The sequence below is a fragment of the Ambystoma mexicanum genome, chromosome 9, assembly GCF_040938575.1.
Source record: "Ambystoma mexicanum isolate Mex_15411 chromosome 9, UKY_AmexF1_1, whole genome shotgun sequence".
Lineage (NCBI taxonomy): Eukaryota > Metazoa > Chordata > Amphibia > Caudata > Ambystomatidae > Ambystoma > Ambystoma mexicanum.
Genome location: NC_090931.1, coordinates 849,798,669 through 849,814,562, shown reverse-complemented (window position 1 = coordinate 849,814,562; position 15,894 = coordinate 849,798,669). Strand labels below are relative to the sequence as shown.

Genomic DNA, 15,894 nt, shown 5'->3' with positions numbered 1-15,894 from the left:
TAAAACGCACAGGCACACATGCTGGGAGTGCAAAGGGGCAGTGGTGGGTCTGTGACACTTGCTATGGCGTTACGCTAAGGTGGGGTGTTTTCTGGCAGGATACACAGCTTCTTCTTGCTAACACATTTCCCTTCAGGCTGTACCACATGTTAGTGTCTTAAACCCGAAAGACCTGTTTTGAGCTGACATCGTAACTGGCATTGAAGGCAGGTAAGGTCCCACACACACAGTGCCCTCTTTCTTACGTCCTACACAGAGGTCTTCAACCGGTGCCTCTCCAGATCGTTTGAACTACAACTCCCATCAGCCCTAGACAGCATAGTCAATTATGGAAAATCATGGGAGTCATAGACATCTTGGGAGCTGCCGTTTGCAGACCCATGTACCACATCCCATTCCCTACCTGTTCCTTCAACATTGACTAGGCAGCTTCTTCAACTGTATGGCCCCTGTTGATGATCTTAGCTCCATCACATGCTTGTGTTACCACTCACTAAGCAAGGGATTTGTTGGGTGTGACCACTCTGTGAATAGACCCTCCCTGACTCCACCAACCACAATGCTTCCGCTTTCACACTGGTGAGCTAGCAACTGATGATCCCACCCTCATTTGTGGCTTTCTTATATCTTCATAGCGGCACATACATACCCCCGAGCCGCTTGCTAATTTCCTATGCTCATCCCAGCATGGCTGGTTGTGAACCCGTCGCAGCAATCTACTTTGCATGGCTTTTCACTCCGACTGATGCATCACCTAAGAGCCCATTTACTGCCCATGAGTTCAGCGAGACAGCCTATTATCCCCAAAGTGATTTTTTTTTTTAATCTCATATGGACTTCTCAGTGGGACGCCTGCATTCATATAAATGGAAGACACATTACTGCTAAACTGGAGAAGTGTGCAGACAATGGGCCCTTTTATTCCTGTGCCCCCTGGTGGCCAGTGAGAGTGTCTGCTATGCGAGCGATGGGAACATGCTTTCAGATGCTATGATAGGTTGGTGGGACTGAAAGGGTCGCCTGCCATCCAAACTCTCTATGCCCACCCACTATTAATCAGCTGAAATAAAAGAAAATATCTAATTCTCCACTTTCCTCGTTTCTCTTCCTGTTTTGTGAATTGTGTGCACCTTTTTATGAACTATAAAAATGAGCTTTGTTGGATACCTTGGTTGGAAAATGTTTTCAAAAAATATTCATACGGAAGGCTAAACTATTGTGGGTATAGTGGAAGGTGGTATTTTCAGAGTAAGGTTTCTAACTCCACCCACACCCGAGTTTCAAATCCGTTTAGTACAACAAACACAAAATATAAAATCTAAAATAAATATATAATGTTAATGGGTATCATTCGGACATAAAGGGGATGAGACAGGGCATAGCTAGGCTATGGGGGCAGGGAGGAAGCATGTGTGTTGCCCCTGCCACACTGTGCTGCATGAATTAATGGAGAATTGGATCCCCCCTTGCTTCCACTTGGCTGTCTCTCACAAGCACCAGTTTCATTAGAAAGACAGATAATTGCCTGAGCTCCGAGTGAGGTGGGCTCCCTGGACGATTAGCTCAAAATGACTGTACTTCCTGAATTGTTTAACGTGTGCTTTGTACGGTAAATGGGAAAATCGGGGTAAAGCAGTTTCCGTTTAGAGCCCTTGAACCATTTGGAGCCGGGGACATGCATGTGCTTCTTCAGTCACAGAATCTACACTGATCAACCTTTCAAAGGTGTATACATGAATGGGGCGCCCTTCATGCACGTAAATGCTTGATTTGAAGGTTCCATGTCGTTTTACCGACATGAATTACTTCGATGTAATTTACTTTAAAGGAATTCTGCCGAAAACATCCTCAATTTTCTTTCATTTGTGAGGTAGTTTGGGGGTAGACTCCCCAATCTCTCTTTCCCCCTCTACTAGTCCTTCTCCCCGAAGCCCCTCCCTACCCCTTTTAACTTCTTACCCCCACCCCACTACATAATTCGATGAGTTTTTCGGTGGAATTCGTTTGGAGTAAATTCCTGTCGGTGAAATGACGGGATACGGATTTCAGTCCTGACTATGGAAATCGATCGCCAGGGTGCGTGGGCAGGCCCATGGCCGACATAAATAGACGACGGATGCAATGCCTGCTTGCACAGTGGGTCCACATATCTGGCAGGACCTTTGTCTCCCACTATTCCTCAAAACGGGTTAGGAAGAGACGTACTACAGCATCTATTTGCCCGCGGCAAAATCTGAATTGTGAGGCCAGAGTGCCCAAGGTAACCTTGGTCACCGAGGGAGCCACCGTGTTAACCATGTAGAAGAACGACACAAGCTCTTGAGCTGACTGTCAGCAAACTGGTAGTGAGCATCGATTAAAACAAGTGTGGCCGAATTTATGTTCCTGAATATTCAATCAATAAAGTGCTTTGCACAAATAATACAGTCCAAAATAGTGAATAAACAAAATGTAATGAAAGAAAGTCTTGCTCAAGTTAAAGCTAGAAAGGAGAAAGAAATAAAGATCTGTTATTCCAGGGTTTTGAGGGCTAGGAGACGGGAGGGCCGCAGACAGGAAAGGACACGCAGAGGTTTAGGAATGGCAAGAAGGAAGAGAATTGGGAGCCTGGTGAGTGGCAATGGTCTGTATGAGGAGACCAGTGACGAGAGATATGGAGAAGCCAATCAGGGATGCATTTTAATGGAATGCAAATAAAATTAAAAAGCAGACTGGACTCAAAAGGAAGCCAAGACACACAAACTGCATTTTTATAGAGTCACGTGGAGGGAGACAGGAAATTACTTTAATAGAGTAATCACATTTAAACTCCAGAAGAGAAAGTTAATAGGAAGAAAGGAAAATCAAAAGAGCAGAGCAGGAGTCAAGTCAGGAAAAAAAATCAGGGAAGAAAGTGTTGCTGCTTGAAATGAAAGAAAAGAACATGCTTTCCATACGTTAAAAAGAGGAACATTACAAGGCAACATTGGAGATGAGTAAGGTGAAAGAAAGAGGGGGGTCAAAAAGTAACACTAAGCTTATGTGAAGAGGAAGAAATGGTAATTGGGTGAGAAAGAAATTGGGGAGGAGTACAACATGGATTTGTTGAAGCAGAGAAGAAAAAAAACTGAGATTTCATTGAGTTAAGGAGAAAATGTGTTGTGATTGGATAGCAAGAAGGCAGGAAGGAAGAGTAGAATAAAGAGAATGTGAAACAAGAAAAAGGAGAAACACTATGTATCTGGGAATCATCAGCATAAAAAATGGCATGAGAGAATAAATGAACAGATAATAGCAGACATGGTAAAGGTATAGAGGGAAAAAAGTAAAGGGCCCAATACAGAGCCCTGTGGTATTCTCATCATCATCAGATTTATTTGGTGCACACACACATGAAATCACATACAAATAAAAACTAACAATGAATACGATTTGTACACAATGCATATAACAACAAATTCAATTTATATAGATTACCAGAAAAAGTCAATTCATCCAATGTGGTTCAGAGCTTAAGAAGATATATAAATGCAATTGACTAAAAAAGCAGTTTGGAGAAAACATTGCATCCTATAAAGATTAGAAGTACTTAGCATGTCAACAAGTTAAAAGGGGGATATAATATGTGGAATAAAATTAATGGTCTACTAAGATCTAATTGGGTTTGTCTTTTGGTCAAAAATGTCTGGCTTCTGTTCCATGCTCTTACCAGATAGCCAGTTACCACGGAGACACAAATGTCCCTTTGGGCACACATACATAAATATAGTGCCTCTATCAAAGTTTGAACTTTGAAGCACTTGAATAAAGGTATCAACCAGTTTCAACGGAGATCGTTTAACTGAGGGCACCAAAATATAAAGTGATAGTTATCATCAGTAGGATGGGCACACAGAGGACATGCTGTGACATTTAAATCTTTCCAATTATAGGCACAAGACCTTAAAGGCAAGGTTTCCAGGTGCCAAAGGTAACATATATGCTTCTCTCCTGTGGAACTGTCAACCAATTAAGGTACATCTCTGATGTTTTTGTCCTCAAATATTGTGTGTCAAGAGGCTTCTCGTGGGATCTATTCACAAGGTGCACTAGCGCCCAATACCAATATACCTTCTTAACAGTTTGTATGACAAAGTGATCTAATTCTTCAGATCTATCCCGTATGTTACCCATCCCAATCGTTGTAAGGGTGCTTTTCACGTGGGCAAAACATGACCATGGATTCGCACTATTGTTTTTTTAAAACATCTTGCAATGCCCCTGTATATTCACCCAGACCATCTTTCTGAATCGGAGCAGAATAGACGATTGCTGACCAACCATGAGAAGGAATAGGTGCGGGCAGAGAGATAGGAGTTAAACCCTTGCTCACTGTTCTTAGAGAGGCACAGCTCCACCTCAATGACAAGGCCCAACCAGGCCGATACACATGTCTGGGGTTGCTGTTGGTACTCTTGTTCAGAAGAGAATTGTCAGATATACTAAGTAGCTTTGGGTTTTCACCCTAAATTACTAGGGTAATCCAGATGTGAAACCCTTGCTCACTGTTCTGAGAGAGGAACAGCTCCACCTCACTGACGAGGCCCAACCAGGAAGAAACACGTGTCTGGGGTTGCTTTTGGTACTCTTGTTCAGAAGAGAATTGCCAGGCATTTCGGTGCTGGACTGCCCTTGGGCAGGACAAAGACTATTATGTAGTGGACATTTCTCTTATGTGAAAGGATGGTGAGCTAAAGACTCTGGTTGAGACTCTAACCCGAGAAATAGGCCTGTAGTAGAGCAACTCCCAGAACCCCCCTTGTTTTTGCATAATAAGTAGCTTTGGGTTTTCACCCTAAGTTACTAGGGTAATCCAGACGTGGAATCCTTGCTCTCCGTTCTTAGAGAGGCACAGTTCCACCTCACTGACAAGGCCCAAACAGGCCAAAACACGTGTCTGGGGTTGGTGTTGGTACTCTTGTTCAGAAGAGAATTGCCAGGCATTTCGGTGCTGGACTGCCCATGGGCAGGACAAAGACTGATATGTAGTGGAAATGTCTCTTCTGTGAAAGGATGGTGAGCTAAAGACTGGTTGAGACCCTAACCCAGGATATAGAACGGTAGTAGAGCAACTCCCAGAACCCCCCCTTGTTTTTGCATTAAACCATTGAGGGACAGAACCGGGAAAACCTAAAGAAAGAAAGAGATGAAAGAAGCGAAGAATGATCCACAATATGGAAAGGAACCGAGAGGAAAAGAAGAGCAAAACACAAGCAGGTTTAGAGTGATGATCAGGGGGTAAAGAGTTAGTAACACATAAAAGAGCAGAGTCAGTAGAATGACATGCCTGGAAACCAGGTAGAAGAGAGCTGTGGTCACGACAAGTAGACATGTGAGAGTAAGCAACCCACTTAAGTACTTCAGAAAGGAATGGAGGTAGAGAAATAGTCTGAAAGTTAGAGGGAAGAGAAGAGTTGAGAAGGGTTTTTTAAGTATTTATTTATTGTTAATTTATAACGCGCTTAATAGGAGCAAGTGATTTCTAAGCGCGGGATCGGGATTCGAACTGTCTTGTTTCCAAGTCAAATGCATTGCCCCTAAGCTATCCTCCCTCCCCAAGTATGGAAATGATAGTAGCATGCTTTAAGGCCGAATGAAATGAAGCCATCAATAAATATCTGTTAAAGAGAGATGTTAAAAAATAGATTATTGAAGTACAAACAGTGGAGAAAGTAAGATCATAAAATCAGTAAAGTCAGCGTGAGAATGAAAGCAAGCATGTACCTTTTAAGCAGTCTCAATTATGTGTCTGAAGAGCTAGTTGGGAGTTCCATTCTCTTAATCCTTCCCTGCTTACCACCACCCCACATCTGGTAGTATGCCATGCCTCACCCTTCATCCATGACCCCAGCCAGATAAAGAACACTGCATGTTGTTTCCAACACCCTATAGAAAGCGGAGCTGGCGGCTCATAGTAAGCTGGCTGAGGCAGTATCGGCTCTGGTGTCTGGGACCAATCTCGGGCTCTGGTTGACAAGAGACTAGATTTTCTGGCATACTTCTGCCTCCTCAGCACATGTGTGGGAAGTCAGACACTCCAATGAAGAGGCATTGGGAAGCATGGAAAGCCCAGAAGACTAGAAGTTGTGGGGATCCCCAATAAGTTTGTGTCACCTCGTAGCTGCGCCTTGCCCACGCTTTCTTTGGGAGCTTTTGTATATTGACCTTGTTGCTATTTTCTGCTCTTGGTTTGGATTGTCCTCTAGATCTGGAACTTTGCTCATTGATTACATGCTGATTGATAAGAGGTTTGTCACCATGTCAGGGAAGCCATGACGTGTGCTTCAGATGAGTGACAGCTACTGAGTAGTGGCACTGCAAGGCATCCCCATGGTGGCCATGTCAACCCAGGTGCCTTCCTTCACATATTAAGAGATGGGAGCATCAATGGCTATCTATGGGCACAGCATCTTCAGCTTCAAGGCCACCTTCTGTCTCTCATAGGCCAATGCCCAGGCGGTCACCACTGATGCATCAAACCAAGGCAGTCTGCTTATATGAATGAGTGGGTGACCAGGGTGATGCATTCGCTTTTGCAAAAAATAAAGGCCTTACATGCAGAGCATTGCACTGTGTGCTGCAAACTGTCACATATAATACAACTAACCCAAGGTTCTGTATAGTAAAATCCACCTAGTAAAGCACACAACTTAGTTATACTCAGTCACATGACAGACATTAGCATTCATGAAGGGAACCATTACATATTTTATTTTTTATTCGTTTTTTGAATATATGCTTTTAATAATGAAATAATCAGTTCCCAACATAAATATGCACATTAGATGGTCAATCAATAGATATTTTAAACAAGATTCATAGTGAATAGAAACTATAAACACTGTACATATTCTGTAAAGGAGTTTGCGCATATTGTAATCTTGCTCTCGGTGGATTCTGATTGTTGGCAGGGAATCCCAACATCTCACAGGCCACTGGAGTGTGTGGAGGGAGGGCTCTCTTTCTATATTCCTGAGCCACAGTGGCTTCTCTTCCTCCCTGTATACCGACACTCAGGCGGAGTTGTAGGATTCAGGAGCGATGTCCCAGTGTGTCGGCAGACAGATCACCCCATTGATGTGGGGGCTATCTGCTGCTGCTCGCAGTCCCGGGGGAAGGTGTTTGCTCCGATTTGAGAGGGGGCTGGGAAAGCCCTTGTTTCTTTGTTGCGGCCCGCAGCAATCAAGTTTGGCTGCCAACTATATTGGAGAAACCGGAGCTTCCTTAGCCCCAACTTGGATCCTCACATGGCTCCATCCCAAGCTATGAGACTGCGGCAGCAGCATGTTCGTGGTAGTAATAATGGATGAGGAAGAGTCTTTCTCATCTAGATATTGACGAAAGGGGGGCTCGGGCTCTCAGCTCTGGTTGGGGGACATTCTGCCACTGCAACCAATGCATACTTCTTGGGAGTCTCTTCTAGAGTCAGTCCAAATCTTTTGGGCCATATTTATCTACAGAAAATTCAGATTTTCTGCAGAATTTGTAGATTTCCTACGAGTCCAGATTTGAGAGATCCCCTGCAGTTTTTGAAAGGATTGGACAGTTCCAGCAAATGCCTGCTCTTTAGATGTTCTGACTCCACTGGAGAAAAAGAATCTGCAGATTTTCACAAACCTTTGTGTAGATTTAGTCTGCTTCTAGCCCTCTCCCTCCTCTTTTATTGCTCAAGTATTGCAACTGGCAGCCAGAGGGAGGATATTATATGTTTCCTTGTGCATGTCCAGGCATATCGCTAGTGAGTTTGCTGTGCGCCCTTCACAAAACATTATTGTACAATGCCCCTATGAGTCAAGGCACTGGACATTCTATCAAGCAGCACCGAGGTGTCCATTGAGGTATTCACGGTCACCTCCCCATAAAAACCTATCTGTCCACACTGTGGGGTACAAATGACGTGGAGCAAGACATCTTCACTCACAAGGGATTATCCTTTGGAACTCTATCAAACCTCCTCCTGCGCCACTGCGCCTCCATCCTGACATCATGAAGTTTCATAACGGGAAGAACCCCTGTCTTTTACATCTAGTGTCTGGCCTGGATGTTCAATCATTCTCTTTTCCCCATAGTAATAAATATCTATTTCTTCTCTTTCCTTTTATACATACCTGCTACCCTAAGATACCACTTTCCCGCCTTATCTCAATATCCACTTTACAAAAGGTGTTCCTTGGTGCCAGAGAGAAAGCATAAACCCTGTACAAAACATGCAATAAGTAAAAGGAACTATAGGAAACAAGCTGATCCTGCCAATGTGGTGACAGCACATTGCTGGTCATGGCACTTCATTGTTGCCATCAATGCAGAAAAAACGTTGCACCATGCACACCTTCTCTGTCCTTTCCCTGCAAAGAGAATATTAATTAGCCACTCAACAACCTCATGGTCCCTCAACCCGGCCCATCCTCCTTCCAATCATTGCACAACATGCCATCACACACACACACACGCGCATTAACAGCTCTACTGTATCTTCTATATAAGTTACAAATGACTTTGAACACACTTGTAGTGTAGGCCCACAAACTTACTATGACACTAGGATGTGGCCCCATAATTAGCCCTGTATTAAAATACATCATGGGAGAAGTTATTTTCTAGGGCACAGTTGTATATTATCTGTTTAGTGTCATACTTCCTTGCTCACCGTATCACAATGTGTATCTCTATTACATTTTAATCTGCTTTCCATAACGTTGTCCTCATTTATCTTTTCAACAGTTTGCGCTGGTACCGAGAACAAGCTGAGTTCACTCTCGGATCTGGAGCAACAATACCGTGCCTTGCGCAAGAATTACGAGAACTGTGAGGTGATAATGGGAAACCTGGAGATCACCAGCATCGATCACAACCGAGATCTCTCCTTCCTAAAGGTAAGGGCCTCAAGGCTAATCTTGCTCTGCTTCCCTGCATTACTTTACACTGAAATCAGAGCTGTGTTGTGGTGGGATCGTCAGAAGAAAATTACACATTTTTTTAGGGGAAAAGGTTCAATCAACATTGTCTGTGCAGGAAATCAAAGTGAACCCTGGATTTAGGATGGCTTTGCCAAAATGTGTTGATGATTAGAGAGACCTGAGAACATGATCTTGATTTTGATTTGATTTTGAGGAATTTATAACGCGCACCAGACAAATTAAACTGTATTCAGGCGCAGATGACAATTAGCAATCAGCACATGATAAAAGCAGGAGTTGGATTGTGATCAGACATTCAATTTATCTAAATAGAAAGGTTTTCAACCTTTTCCTAAAAAGGTCCAATGTCTGACACATTATGATCTCCAGTGGAAGTCGGTTCCAGATTTTTGGCCCGAATACTCTGAATCTTCTATCTCCTCTGGAGACATATTTGGATTGTGGAACACAAGTCAAAAGTGAGTTTCCGGAGCAGAGCTTCGTACTTGGGCGATATTGCATGATCGTCCCTTGCATCTCGAAAGGTGACTGTGCACGTTAAATTAAGTGTGGCTGCTACCTGTGGATCCACATTACAATCAGTTGCAATCTTTCAACTGAAGTCAACATTCCCTCCCTGACCTTGTGCAGCTCTGGCTGCAAAATACTTCATTCTGGTAAGGGAACATATTTTCCCTGAAATGTCCGACTGGGACCAAGGGTATCCTTATATGTCCAAAGAACGCCATTGCATTTACTGCTGATAGCGTGCCTGTTTTTCAGAACTGCTCATTCTGTCAGTTGATATAATTGGAGCACAGGGAGTATATGTGATATGCAAGGATCACACAATTTGGTGAGGGGAGAAAGCACGCGTTCTAACTCAATTCCCTACTTCACGGCCAACAGCATAGCCACGAGAGGCCCCCAGCTTTCAAAATGTGGCAGTAGATTATGTACGCTTTGGCCGCACACAATGATGGTGAAAATCACACATTTCAGATGCAGTCATAGGAGGTGATAACTCTTTTTGGGAACTCACCTTTTATTGTGGGCATTTTCTTACGGGAAATCAATGCCTCTGCTTGCAGCAATACTTGCACGTTTGCTCACCGCATGGTGCAGCGAGCTGTAGAGCTTGGGACTTTAGGAATAAGTAGATTGCCAGGAGATGAAGAAAGGTAGCCCTTCTGGCTCAAGTTACCAAAGGAAGTACATAGAGAAACGATGGGGTGGTGAGGCTTTTAGTAGATGAGGGTGCGCGACATGGAACAATTTCAAGCAACCGTTCCCAGTGTGTACGCAAAGTGGCAATTCTGTGAGACTGCCAAATGAGCGTCATTGGACATCTGGGTTGTCTATTGTACTAGATCCGTTATGATTTGTCAGACGTCCTTTCCCGGATATTGTTCCGCTTCAAATGGTGCCTTTATTTCTTGTCGTATGTCGTTGTCCTTCGTCCTTGTCCTTCATTTCTTGTCGCTATGAATATATCTTGTTTTCATGTCACTTACTCCTTTTAAAAGTCACTTCTTTATGGTCCAAAATAAAGCCTCAGATTTTGGGCTTCCAGCCCCAAGCCAGCTTGCGCACATTCAATTAGTCCTGGCGCTGTGAAATGAGTGCTTAGAGCGTCTTTCCTGTTGGCTAATTGCTAACATCGCGCCACAGATTTTAGCTGAATAATTGTGGGAGACACTCGTCTGTAAACAGAAGCGCTCTGAAACGTTGTTGGTGTACACAACATATTGTGCTGCCTAATTGTGTAATTATGTACGAGCACTGCACAGTCACTTAACCAAAAACGCACTAATTACCTGTGATTATGTGCAACTGATGAGTTACTAATGTCATTACAGTTTGTACCTAAAGGTTCGTCAGGTAAATGGGTGACTAATGGGCTCCGCATTTGCATTATATAATTACGCTACCCAAGAGGCCCCTCGTCGCGTCATCCGGAAGCCGGAAAGTTGATGTTCCCACAAGGAGTCACTTGCCATAGAAGGAGTCACATCTACTCTTGTTCACCTAGGAAGGCTCCAACTTCTGTTGTATGGCTTTGTTTATTTTACTTAAGAGACAGCCCCCTAGTTTCGAGGCCTTTGGTTGGCCATTGTATTATGTGCACTCTATTTCAGTAGCAATATAGAGTCAGCGTGTACTCTTAATTAGATTTCCTGTGATCTGTGCAGGCTTTTTCTTGAACTAGAGTAGGGCAAGTTAGTGAATTTAGTGATCCTTTGTGGCACCCTTTCATTGGACCAGGACATTTCAGGGACCTGCAGCTGTCCAGATGTTTTGGACTATGACTCCAATGCTTCCTCAGCATTGGCTGCGATGGCTGGGGCTGATGGAAGCTGAAGTCCAAAACATCCAGAGACCCAAATGTTGCAGACCCCTGGACCAGAAAAATGTTCTTGTAGGCCGGATGGCAAAGGCAAGTGGCCTCCTACTATTCACTCCACAGTTTCCATTGTCAATTCTCAGAAACGAGGGCACTCTCCTCAGGGAACCACTTATGAGGTCATAGGAGAAGATTGGCCAGTTGGGCAGTTGCAAAGGTTTCTCAACAAACTTCCCAAGAGCACTGAAAAGATGTATACAAATAACCCCCCCACCCCCTCATCCCCTTAGGTAATGCGGCTCAAGCTAAAGGCTTACTTTGCAATAGAGACTGAAGTGTGCAAAGAAGGAAAAACCATCCAAGAAATCAACAATTAAAACAATAGACATTGTCAGATCCAAACCAAGATTATACAAATTAAAGAACATGTATTAGTTAAGTACTGGAAGAAAATATTACAGATAACAACAACAAATCATGATTTAAAAAAGCTGGAAAATGTAAATTATGAAAATTAAGAGCATCACAAATAGTCCACATAGGGATAGTCAGTGCCCAAAAGTGTTCCTCTCGAATACAATCTCAAAGAGAAGGAATGTCTGCTGGATGGCCACCGCGTTTCTTGTACCACCAGGCAGATCTTATGGCTTGGGTAGAAATCTCCACAGCCGCTATGGCTGCGCAATCGTCTTCCGTTTTTCTGTGTAGGTGTTTCAATTGAAACATTCTGGCAGTCTGTTTTGGGTGTAAATAATATTAGCTCTAAATTGAGGATGTTAGAAATATCTTGCAATCCAAGCTGGTGCCTAGAAACACTTGTGTACAGGCGCGTTATAAATGTCATGTCATATCTTAAGTTCGAAGTGATTTGGGGTTTCATTCCCCCTCCTGCACAAGCAAGCTCATGGCAGAGCGCTCTAGCTCGCCCCCAAACCACTTTGCTCGGTCCCAAATCCTATTCCACCTCCAAAGACTCCGAGAATGCATTTCCAGATATGGGAGAGTCACCCCACACTGACCCAATATGTCAAGGGGCTCAGAGCCACACCTCATAGAGCTCTAGAGGTGCTACCCCGGACCGGAACCCAAAGAGGTGGCAGGCTGGATAGCCCTCACTGATGCTTGATGGATGGCAGGAAGGTGTGGGGGAAATGCAATCTTTTGTGTACCACAGTAGTCCTCTGAGGATCCTGGAGGATCTCCACGCGTATCTCCAAGATGTTACAACAGAACTCGGATTCCACCTTCAGGATTGGTCAGCCATAAAGCTCCTCTAAACGACCAAACCTTTGCTTTCTCCAGGCTTTAACTGGTGAGACCATGCCAAGCCAGAACTCTCCCTCTGCTGCCTCCCAATTCCATCCTGGTAGATGTGTCTCCTTGGGTGCAAGATCTCTCACTTCTGTTGTGCCCACGTGATTCTAATTTCGACACTAATAGTGCAAATGAGACAGTACAGAGGGAGATGCCCCAGCTCTCTGGCTATGACTCCTTTCAAACCATGCCCACACTTGGCTGTGTAAATGTTATGACACTCTAGACAATGGCTTCCCATGCATAACCGTAGAACAGAAATGGCTTAGCCGGGGACATTTAAAAGAAAGTGTTTTGTATTAGGAGGACTGAAATAAAGTTACACATTCTGCAACCTCTGCACAAGTACACTTTGGGAATCAGGTCTTAAAAAGATGATTTCCCCTTTTAGTTTTTATCATAAAAATGTGCATATCTTCCAAGTTTAGAATATCCTTGAGGCTGTTGACATAGAGATATGAACTTCTTCTTGTAAGACGTAACTTGATAGGTGTATGTGGCTCTGGTTCTGTAGACAAACTGATGTACATCTCAGGTCGAATATCAAACAGTGGCAGAAGCACGACACTGAGGGCAATCATATTACTTACAGAGTGCTTTTTTGAAAGTAACACATGTCTGTACAGGGGTTAAGCCCACCTACACAACATATATTCCCCCCAACTCTTTGACTTAAACAATATCCCCTGAGGACAGTCCAAACTTCCAACCTGCAATTGTGTCTGTCTCACTCATGTTATGAATGCAGTAGCTACAGAAAGACATGACACCTCTACTTCATATTAACAAAACACGTGTGCAGAAGTGCAAACATAGGTCCTGGAATCCAAATGGTTTCAAAATGCAGCACGGTAACATCAAAAGGTTCTTAACCGACAGTTGGGATCTCTGACAATTCCTCACGTACTGAAAGGTACTGTTCAGCTCTTCCAGTCAAGCGCTTCTTAATTAAGACACAAAACAATTATTTCGATGTGCCATATTGGTTGACTTGGTTTTGTGAGCGGGGGCATACATATAGCCAAAAAGGCACATCACACCCACCGGCTGTTAGTTTAAGACAACCAACCTCATTCCACATAATACGTGGAAAAGTCACACCCACTGGCTGTTAGTTTAAGACAACCAACCTCATTCCACATAATACGTGGAAAAGTCACACCCACTGGCTGTTAGTTTAAGACAACCAACCTCATTCCACATAATACGTGGAACAGTCACACCCACTGGTTGTTTAAGACAACCAACCTCATTCCGCATAACACGTGGAGCAGTCATTGGTGGTGCTAGGATTTGAATCTGATAGCTTGGGATTGAAGGGGTTGGGGATATGCTTAGACTCCTAGACCTATGAATAATATCAGGGGTAGTGGTGGGGGAAAGTGTGCTTGTGAGTATGCCCACACGCACGCGTTTGTGTATGTGCGCGTGCCTTTGTTTTCTATTTGCTTGCCCTTCCAGGACTATAGCTATTGTAGAAACATTCAAGGTGTTGGAAGTCTGATATATGTTTACACTAAATACATTTTTTTTTAAAAACGATGAATGTTATAGAAGCAAACTCGTCAATTGCCACATTCTAAAGGGAAAGGACGGGCGGACTGGCCCTTGAAATAGCCTGGTATATATGAATGAGTAATACCTTTGCAGTAACTGGTCCTCCCTTTTCAGCGCATGCGCTGCTGGCTAGAAGCCTAGCCAGAGAAAGCGGCGTGTGGCACATTTCTTTTATACAAGGTCCTCGCAAGGCTAGTGCCAAGCTGACACATGCTGGGGCATCGCTGTCCTCTGGACTGACAGGCCCCAGAAGAGGAGGCGGGCGATAAGAGCGGCCGAGCCAAAGAACATGCGGGAAAGATGGGGGAAAGGACAAGAGAGGCTGTCATTTCTGACAGGCCGCGGATCCGGTGCTAACAGCTGCCCTGGGTGTAGGATGGAAGATACTGTCAGTGCGCATGACATCCAGCAAGCCTGGCTGCCACTGCACTGCCTGCAGGGAAGGTGATGGCAACATGGCCGCATGTCCAATTATATGTGTCTTTATCGGCCTCGCCATCCACTCCCCGCCTCGAAATTCTAGCTTACAATGAATCAATTCCTTGCACGGACAGGGACAGTATTAGGGTTGCAGTGTATGTTTAGCAGTGCATTCATAGAAATAAAGAGAGAGGAGATGGTGCTATAATGGCAAAGGGCTCTCTTTCCTGGCGCCAGAATCTCAGGGGCATGGTCCCACTGGACCCCGCCGTTTTTCTTGGTAGAATGAGGCACTGGGCCTGCACAGGATGGTCAATCAGAACAGACGGTGGCTGCCATAGATTTGGCCCTGGAAAGGTAGGTCTCTATGAAGAGCTCCAAAGGCTACGTGCAGAGCGCCCCTGCCCAGCAGGCTGGCTCTGCTGGAACATCTGGTGAGGTACGGCCATTGGCCGGATTGGTGGGGGTCCAAAAGTAAAAAAAGGCCTATTTTAAGATCTATGGCAACCTCTATTGCAGTTGTTAAAAATTCTTAAAGATATCAAGAAGATGCTCGTAACTTGGATATTCTGAGTCACAACTCAAGAAGGATGTGGCCTGTGTAGGTAGTGGCATCACACACTCTGTAATTGCTTTCTGAGTGCAGGGTAGTGGCATTCAAACGTTGGACCACATGTCCCGACATTGGCAAAACTGTCCTCTTGTCCCGATGGGCCGGATGCAGCAGCAACTCCCATTGACAGCCATATGCACTAACCAACTGTGCCACAGAAGCTGCTTGCAAGCACCTTTGTGTTTACTATGCAGCTAAATCAGCGAAATGATCACATTATATATCCTTTCTGCAGCCACCCTCTCGACGCTGCACCAAGCCCCATCCCTACCCTATCCATTTCTTTTTTTAAATTATGTAAATCTGGTCACCTTATCTGAAGGTCATGAGTTGGCCCAGAATAGGAGTACACTCAAGTGTCTAGGCTTATAGTTAATGTTATTAGGATTGTGACATGCACCCTTTCGAAGCTGCTCCAAAGCTCTTTAGAAAAAGAGGAAAGAGCAAAAAGGGGCAAAAGAGTCAGAATAGAAGCTGGAGGAGAAAGAGCAGTCAGAGGGCACTGGCCAGTCATTTCTGGGAGTTCTCAGGCCCTGCAGTACATTGCATGCACGGGGTCCAACCAGAGAAGAAGGGAAAGGGAATTCCAAGTGGTGGCGCTTTGAATGGGACCGCCACCCAAAATGGCAGTTAGTTTTGGGGTACCGGCCAATTTATGCCACTATTTATCCTAATCGTTTTTACATATTTTCTGTCATGACATGCATATTTGGGAAATTTATTAAATCCCT

General features: G+C 44.3%; 1 protein-coding gene across 4 annotated transcripts in view; it reads left to right on the top strand.

Moving 5' to 3' along the window:
* The window catches only part of ERBB4 (erb-b2 receptor tyrosine kinase 4), a 2,687,977-nt gene that overhangs the window by 1,053,455 nt on the left and 1,618,628 nt on the right, over nucleotides 1-15,894 (top strand). For all 4 annotated transcript variants that reach the window (XM_069615918.1, XM_069615916.1, XM_069615919.1 and 1 more), the window contains exon 2: nucleotides 8,740-8,891. In XM_069615918.1, the coding sequence (XP_069472019.1) occupies nucleotides 8,740-8,891 (152 nt within the window). The remainder of the gene's footprint in view (nucleotides 1-8,739; nucleotides 8,892-15,894) is intronic.